The sequence below is a fragment of the Sinocyclocheilus anshuiensis genome, unplaced genomic scaffold, assembly GCF_001515605.1.
Source record: "Sinocyclocheilus anshuiensis isolate Anshui unplaced genomic scaffold, SAMN03320099.WGS_v1.1 scaffold402, whole genome shotgun sequence".
NCBI lineage: Eukaryota > Metazoa > Chordata > Actinopteri > Cypriniformes > Cyprinidae > Sinocyclocheilus > Sinocyclocheilus anshuiensis.
In genome coordinates, this window is record NW_015542375.1 from 838,909 (window position 1) to 847,940 (window position 9,032).

General features: G+C 32.3%; 1 protein-coding gene across 1 annotated transcript in view; it reads right to left on the reverse strand.

The window, feature by feature from the left end:
- LOC107692265 (chloride channel protein 2-like) overlaps window positions 1-7,480 on the reverse strand; it is a gene marked incomplete at its 5' end in the record, with an annotated part of 28,856 nt that extends 21,376 nt beyond the window's left edge. Inside the window, 7 exons of the mRNA XM_016491227.1 lie at window positions 828-838; window positions 916-1,041; window positions 2,609-2,687; window positions 3,702-3,779; window positions 5,741-5,874; window positions 5,965-6,093; window positions 7,333-7,480. Of these exons, the coding sequence (XP_016346713.1) occupies window positions 828-838; window positions 916-1,041; window positions 2,609-2,687; window positions 3,702-3,779; window positions 5,741-5,874; window positions 5,965-6,093; window positions 7,333-7,480 (705 nt within the window). The remainder of the gene's footprint in view (window positions 1-827; window positions 839-915; window positions 1,042-2,608; window positions 2,688-3,701; window positions 3,780-5,740; window positions 5,875-5,964; window positions 6,094-7,332) is intronic.
- Between the last annotated feature and the right edge of the window lie 1,552 nt (window positions 7,481-9,032).

Genomic DNA, 9,032 nt, shown 5'->3' on the forward strand with positions numbered 1-9,032 from the left:
AGCCCGGAGGGAAAGGGAGTGTAGAAATCAGTAGAGTGACGAGCGCGGGATACAACAGACGCCTGAAACACAATCAGACACATTAAACATGTGAATAGACCTCAATCTGTACAGACAACTGTGTTTGAAATTACTTGATTGCTTTCAGAAAGCTTTGGGGATTTTTAGATGTCCATTAAGATACTGTTGGGCCCATTTTTTTTTTAGTACATCTTAATTTAAACTTACATAAGTTAACTTCAACATGCAGTAAGTTAAGTCTTGTTTCAAATATCTAAACATTCTTAAATTAACACGTTTACTTTTGAAGCAAAATGTCTTCAGATATTAAGTCTTGTTTTCTGGAGAAAAAAAAATTACAATTTTGTAAGCTTTTGCTTAAAAGAGAAAAAATATCTGCCAATGGAGTAAGAAAATTATTTTAATTCTTAATAATTCTTAATCTATTTTAAGCAAAAATATTATTTTTCCCTTAAGATTTATTAAGAATTAAGATTATTAGCATATATTTGTTCTTGTTTTAAGCAAAACTAAGAAAATGTTGATATTTTTCAGAAAAAAAACTAAATATCTCAAGTCATTTTGTTTCTGAAGTAAATGTATTTTGATTCAAGAATGTTTAGATATTTATACTTAAAACAAGAAGAAAAAAAAAGTAAGAAAGAAAATAATTTTTGCAGCGCATAAGTTGAACTGAAGGAGAATGAGAAATATCTCCATGGCAACTAGCTGAAAAAAAAAAATTCATCGTAACAAAAAAAAATTACATTTTGATATATTTAACTTATTTCAAAAAAAAAAAAAAAAAAAAAAAAAAAGAAGAGAGCCGTGATCGTCTCTGAGAGAGAGAGAAGATTGCTTTAACTCTTTACATACACATCATGTGTTTTCTAAAGCGTATTAATGCGCACAAACCTTCATCTCTGTTCCACACGGCCAGAACTCTGAAGATAAAGGCACTAAACGTAGCAGCAAAGAATCCACGCCAGTAGTTTCGTACGGCGAAAAACGTGGAGGTGACTTCAATGCTGAATAACACACCTGAAATACACACATACAGAGTTAATATCTTGATGGAAATTTTCAGTGGTTTTTCAAATTTAGAAAATTTCAGTTTTTTTTTATACAGAATTTTTCTAAGTGTTTTTCTAACCGGTCATAAGTGTGAATTTTTAGAAATTGAGATTTATGCATCATCTGAAATTGATGTATGGTTTGTTAGGATAGAACAATATTTGGCCGAGATGCAACTATTTGAAAATCTGGAATCTGAGGGTGCAAAAAAACCGAAATATTGAGAAAATCATCTTTAAAGTTGTCCAAAGGAAGTTCTTAGCAATGCATATTACTAATCAATAATTAAGCTTTGATATATTTACGGTAGGAAACATACAAAATATCTTCATGGAACATGATCTTTACTTAATATCCTAATGATTTTTAGCATAAAAAAATCAATAATTTTGACCCATACAATGTATTTTTGTCTATTGCTACAAATATATATCTGTGCTGCTTATGACTGCTTTTGTGCTCCAGGGTCACATATAGACATTTAAGTTTATTTTTTTTTAATTTAGAAATGTTCTATTTTTTAAATAGACATTTTGTATGTTTTTTTTCCTGTAAATTTTCATAAAGTACAAATAACAATGTAACCCCTAGTTAAAACTGCCTTAACTACATTACAAGCACTAGTACAAGTTTTTTCAAAAATACAATTTTTTTTTTTTCTCCAAATATAGGAATGTTAAGCTTTTTTCCAAACACAGACTTTTTGTACGTTTCTTCAAATTTACAGTAAATATTCAAAACATACAAATAGCACTGTATCTCAAGTAAAAACTGCATTAACTACATAGTAACAGTACATATTTGTAATTTTAGGAACATTATTTAATTTTCATGAGAATGTTTTTACTTTGTGTGCCATTCAGAACTGAACTGAAAACGGCTCATAAATAATTTACCTACAAAGTCTTCAGAATTCTTGCCATCTAAAAAATAGTTTATAATTTACCAATCTACATTTATGCATTTATTAGACACATTTATCCAAATGTAAGATTTGTATGAAGGACAACTTAAAGTCATTTGTTTCCTAATATATAATACTGGATAAAAATTAAATCTGCAAAAAAGTCTTTCTAAACCCAAAATATAAATAACAAATGACAAGAACTTTTGATGTCTTTTTTAGATAGTAAGAAGGCATTAATTTTTCCTCATAATGTCAGTCAAAGTGTCTTGCACCAAAAATGCTTGCAAATACTGATATTTTTCTTGCAATTCTCATTTTCATAGTTTTTCTACAAAGTTTTCAGAATTGGGCCAAAAAAAAAAACAAGAAGCAGGATTAGAAGACCTAACATCAGTATAAATATTTTCTGATATACATGTTTATTATTAGCATATCTGTGTGGTTAAAAATGAGTATAATCAACAGATACAAACTTTGAATGAAATATTTTTTGCAGGGCAAAACTAAGTTTTGATGGATGTTAATTATTTTGACAGTTTAGAGAAATATGACTGATTTAGTCAAAAATGATTAAATTCTGAGCATTTACACAATGTTGTTTGGTTGTTTCAGAAATGTGGTTCTGACCTCCAATAGGAGCAGCAAAGCAGCATCCGACACCGACAGCACAAGCCGCCGCAAGCATCTCGATGTTTCTGGACTCATTCTGTTCAACACACACAACAGAAAATTAACATACAACAGCAGACAACCCAGCTTACTTCAACACACACACACAAAACCAAAAAGCATAAGTGTACATACACACCAGCACAATCCTGGGCTGTTCAATACACCAACACAATCAAGCACAAAAAAATATACTTGCACAAATTCACAAACTATAAAACACACAGCATCTATCACACTATCTATCTACAAACAGATACACACACAAACATAGACACACACCTGTGTTTGGTAAATCTATTCACAGATGGATATCCCTGTTAGTTTTATCCTCACAAAAGGAAAACTTCATCAAGAGAAATGCAAAAATATATACATTTTAGATTGACTTTGGTAACACACACACACACACACGCAAACACACTCACACACACGCACGCAAACGCACACACACACACGCGCACACACGCACACAAACGCACACACACGCACAAACGCACAAACGCACATGCGGAGGCGAAACTCTTTCCAGGAATAAAATTATGGGGTTTATAATTTACCAATCTACATTTATGCATTTATTAGACACTTTTATCCAAATGTAAGATTTGTATCTTACAATGTAAGAAGGACAGCTTAAGGTCATTTGTTTCCTGATATATAATACTGGATAAAAATGAAATAAATCTGCAAAAAAGTGTATCTAAACCCAAAATGTAAATAACAAATGACAATAACTTTTGATGTAAAATTTACTTATTTTTTAGATAGTAAGAAGGCATTAATTTTTCCTCATAATGTCACGCAAAGTGTCCTGCACCAAAAATGCTTGGACATTAGTTTTTTTACTGATATTTTTCTTACAATTCTCATTTTCATACAGTTATTCTCACTAGATTCTCATTACTGTAAAATCAAATTTTACAGTAAAAAACACTAATGTAATTTTTTTTAAATGAGCATAGATAAAATACATTATTTATAGATACCACATTTTGTTCTATTAGAGGAATTTCTTTAAAATTACAGGCTATGATTTTTTTTTAATTACCTCATAAATTCCACCAAAGAACGACATGAATTTGCAGAGAAGAGCAGCACACAAACTGGCAATGTGCACAAACGGACCCTACAGGATAGAAAACACACACAATGCTTGTGATGAACTCAAATCAAAGCAGGGATGCTTTAAACAACACTCATGCCCATTCAAACCCAGGGAGCACGTGCCCCTTCAGCTTTCTGAGCCAAGTGGATTATGATTGTAGCTTTCAAACGACAAAAAAATAGCAAAATAATATTTTTTAGGGCTTGTAAGTGATGGGCTTAATGTAATTAATCGCACATCAAATTTGGCTGAGAAATGACTCCCAAAAGATCATTTGAAGTCATAGTTGTGTAAAGCATCAAACAGACATTACAAAAAGTAGCTTCAGCAAGAAATATTTGATTTGATTCAACATAGAATTTATTACATATACTCTTTTGGACCATGAGGGCGAGTGGGTTGAATTTTTGGGTGGGTGAACTATACCTTTAATAATTTGTATTATTATTATTATTACTATATAAAAATATGAAATTATTTCTTTAATGAAATGATACTCTTAACTGCCAGTAGGTGGTGGTAAATGTCTTAATGATTAAGTCACCGAGTCATTTATTCATATGATTCGTTCAAATGGCTGATTCATTCAGGAGTGAAGTAAATGAATCTTTATGAATGGTTCATTGAATCATTAGGCTTGTTCGACTTGAGCAAAACAGACAACATTGTGTCTAAAATAACAATATTGACTTCTTATTTACTGAACTGTTGTATTAGATCAGTATCACATTTGCACTCGTGTGATATTGCACTTATTTCTCATGTGATATTGCTTAACTATATGATGTAAATATGAGACATAAACTCAAATGGGCATTTTTGCCCCATATCTTGAATTTTAGGGACATTCTAACTATGTTCTCTAGGCTCCATCACGCATTGAGTTGTTGCCCTGCATCATATTTGTCATCAGTCAACTGTATGAAAGGTTAGGTGACACACATAGGTCTGGGAGAGCATAATTACCAAACCGTAATTAATTAATCTAATTAACACGTTAAATGGACAGCCCCTGAGAGTGCTTAAACTCTAAACTGAAGTCAGTGAAAATGTTCTTTGCTCTCTTTCTGTACAATGAAAGTGTTTTAACTTACAATGTTTTTATACAATTCACATTAAATACAAAGTCAGTCCTATTAAAAATATATTATGGCATGACACCCATATCTGGTACTTAAGTAAAAAGACGTTTTTTATGCGTAGTTTATATATTACACTAACATTAGGCGACTTTGCCCATCGCCCATTAACTAACATAATTGATAAAGGTGCAAAATGCATTTACTTACACATATTTGAGAATCGAGATATTTTATGATATAGTTAACACATTTTGGAATATTTCGAATAAAAAGGAAAAATAGATCAAACATAAGCCTATATGTGACCCTGGAGCACAAAAGCAGTCTTAAGTCTCTGGGGTATATTTGTAGCAATAGCCAACAATACATTGTATGGGTCAAAATTATCAATTTTTCTTTTATGCCAAAAATCATTAGGCTATTAAGTAAAGATCATGTTCCTTGAAGACATTTTGTAAATGTCCTACAGTAAATATATCAAAACTTAATTTTTGATTAGTAATATGCATTGCTAAGAACTTTATTTGGACAACTTTAAAGATGATTTTCTCAATATTTAGATTTTTTTGCACCCTCAGATTCCAGATTTTCAAATAGTTGTATCTCAGCCAAATATTGTGCTATCCTAACAAACCATACATCAATGGAACGCTTATTTATTCAGCTTTCCGGTGTATAAATCTGACCCTTATGACTGGTTTTGTGGTCCAGGGTCACATATAAGTTATAAGTGCTATCGTGGCTGCTGTGTGTCACATGACAAGCATGACGAGCCCCCTCAGAAATAATGAGTGCATGACACCCAACACAACATTGACTCATGTGAAAGAGTTTTGATGGAGGAAAGGAAAGCAGGTCAATTAGATCTCAAAACTAAAAACATATTCTGAGTGTGTTCACCTCCTTGCCCAGAGGCAAACCACTGCCCAGTGCGCAGGTCAGTCCGACGACTTTGGCCACAAACGTTTTTAACGTGAGATATTCCTTCAGCACCACTCCTCTGAGAATCGTCTTCATTTCAGGAATACCAGACCCTGAATGAGAGATAAACGCAGGAGTGCACTGCTGAGTTATGAAGAAGAGCAGAAATCTTTCATGAGCGTGTGAATGTTAGCGTGTCTCACCCGCAGCCTGAGGCGCTACTATGTGTGTGAAGCCTGCAGAGAAACTGATGAGAACCACAGGATAAGTGACCCAAGCTAAATACTGCAGGATTACGTTACTGTCCAAACCCCCGTACATCCACTTCTGTGCTGTAGAGAGAACAACACGCAGGACAATTACAGGGCATATGAACTATAACATTTTACTTAGATAAATGACAAAGAATCTAGACAAAAACATACCTTAGTAGAAGTACAAGTTAGCATATTTAAATTGTACTTAAATACATTTATTTCTATGCTTCTGAAATTGACTGATAAAAAAAAAAAAAAGACAATAAGACTTTCTTATTAAAAGTACCTTTAAAGCACAAAAACTGCTGGTCTAAACATTTTTTCCCCAATATTCTAACTTTGAACATTTCTACGTTTGAAAAACTCTCAACATCTTAGAAACGTTCAAAGTTTTTTTTAAAACAGAAATGTTAAAAGTTTTTTCCAAATTTAGAAATATTCAACTTTTTTTTTTTTTTTAAATAGAAATATTCATATTTTTTTAACTTAGAAATATTCAAAGATTTTTTCCAAACTTAGAAATGTTCAAACTTTTTTTTCAAAAATAGAAATGTTGTTTTTTTTCCAAACTTAGAAATGTTCAAAGTTTTTTTAAACTTAAAAATATTCAGGTTTTTTCCAAACTTTTTTTCAAACCTAGTACTGATCTTAGTTTGAGGTTTAAAAATATTCTGACTATACAAAACAAATGTGGACAGATCAGAAAGGAAACATCAATGTGCACAATGACAAAACGCCATAATTACACTTTTATGCCACTACAAAATGTAACTGCAGAATAAAAAAATATTTTATTAAAAATAACTGATTCACAAGCATTGTAAAGCAACTTGTTTAATCACAGTTTTCTCAATATTGAGAAGACTGATCATCAAGTTTGTCCATCTTCAGCCACAGTTATAATTAAAACCAATTTATTGAGGTAAAAGTAAGTATTAAAGAACAAAATGTTTGATTTTTGGCTTAGAAATAAAATTGCAAAAATGCAATCAATAATTTTTAACAGCAATTATGTTGCAAATTTGCCAAAATAAAACTAACTGTACCACATAACTGTCCTAAAGTACTTATACCTCTGATATAGGTGTTTAATTTGAACTGCTTTTATGGAGTAACTAAAACCATCTTTAATCAGTTCTTTAGAAAAGCATCTGTCTTGGTTCTTTAGGGAAATCTGAAACAAAAACACTGACCTAAAGAACCTCCATAAGAACCATATAGCAACTCAAAAACCATATGCAGCCAAAAATCATACAACAATTCCACCTGACATCTTTACCTCTTACACACACACGCACACACACACACACTCACCTTGTAGGAGAAGAGCGATGCAGAAATCCATAACAAAGCTGACCAGAGCCATGACGAGTCCCAGCAAGATGAGGAAGATCCAGTCCTCGCCGACCCGCGACATGAGGAACCGCTGACAGTGCACTGCACAGACTCCACAGAGAGAAAACTACATTACCCACAATGCACCAGTGCCCAAAATCAGACTGCACTACTCACAAAGTACCAGTGCACACATGGAAGACTACATAAACAACAACTACAATAGCAAACAATGCCCACAGCAGTGCAGTGGCTACACAACCTACAATTTACAGCACACAAACACAACAAGAATCAAAGTCAAACAACAACAACATGCAAGAAGAAAAAAAAACACAATGAATTTAATTTTCTGCCACTACAAACACACTGTGTGTGTGTGTGTGTGTGTGTGTTTATAAAAATACACGTGTACATGTGAACATGGCCTTATTTTAACTAAAAAAGACAATAGTAAATAAAATAAGAACAAATAAATTAATGACAATCAATAGCACAAACAAAAACAATAAATGTTTTCAGTTAAGTCTAACTATAATCTATACTCAACTGTAAAATAACACTGGATAGTCTTCACTGTATAATGAAAGGCAGCAGCAGGTTTATTTAGGCTGCTGTCTCTTTAAGACCTCATGCACGGATCTAATATACTGTTACACTCTCAGCTTTCTCTGATACACTCTATGCTTACTTTTCTTTTTAGGAGCACTTGTCCTCCTAATTAAAAAAAAAATAGGATAATAATAAGAATAAGACAAATAAGTTACCAATCATGAAATTAATATTAATAAATTAATTTATACTACAGAGGTGGCACAGAAGGACACAAAAGTGGCTTGTAGGTACATTTTCAGACGTTTAATGAGACTCAGAGGTGGCATGAGTGGAATTAAATTCATACATTCATGTGGAGATTAATGTTTTAAATATAACATTTTTAATACAGAAATATTAAATGATTTAAATAACTGAAATTATATGCTAAAAATGAAACTAAATCCACCAGCAGCTCACACACGTTGCGGGAGCGGGCGGTAATGGTCAGAAATTCAGCGGGAGCGGGCTTAAGAAAACTGTCCCGCTCGCTCAGGGCTCTAGGCCGCGCATCAACGCACACGTTTTTTTTTCACGCTCCCCCATCTCCACCCCCAATCATTAGTGCCGCTTGTTCAACAGAACATATAGGACAATTTTTAAATAGCACCATAAACAAAATTTATTTCAAATTTAATTCAAGCACTTTCAAGGACCTATGTTTGTTTTCAAGTACTTTCCAGGCCTTGAATCCATATGCCTGAAATTCAAGTACTTTCAAGAAGCGTGGGAACCCTGAATATCGATAAATTAACAAGCAAGCACCAATGAAAAGTTCATAATAAGAGCAGGAATATGCATTAAGAATGTCTATTTTGATTGCATGTTTAACTTAAACTGACCGCTTGCTAAGTAAAATCTGTGTAAGATTGTTCATATGAATATATATGAATATACGTGTTATTTTTATGCATATTGCTTACATTTTATTCTGTTTTCACTTTAATATTTACTTAAAGCTTACTTAATTTTTGTGTTTTTGTCATTTTTATTTTTGTAAATGTCTATATAGTATTTCGTTTTATTTATTTAGTTATTTTAGTAATTATTTTACTTCTGTTGGATGGCAAGGCAACATTTTTCAT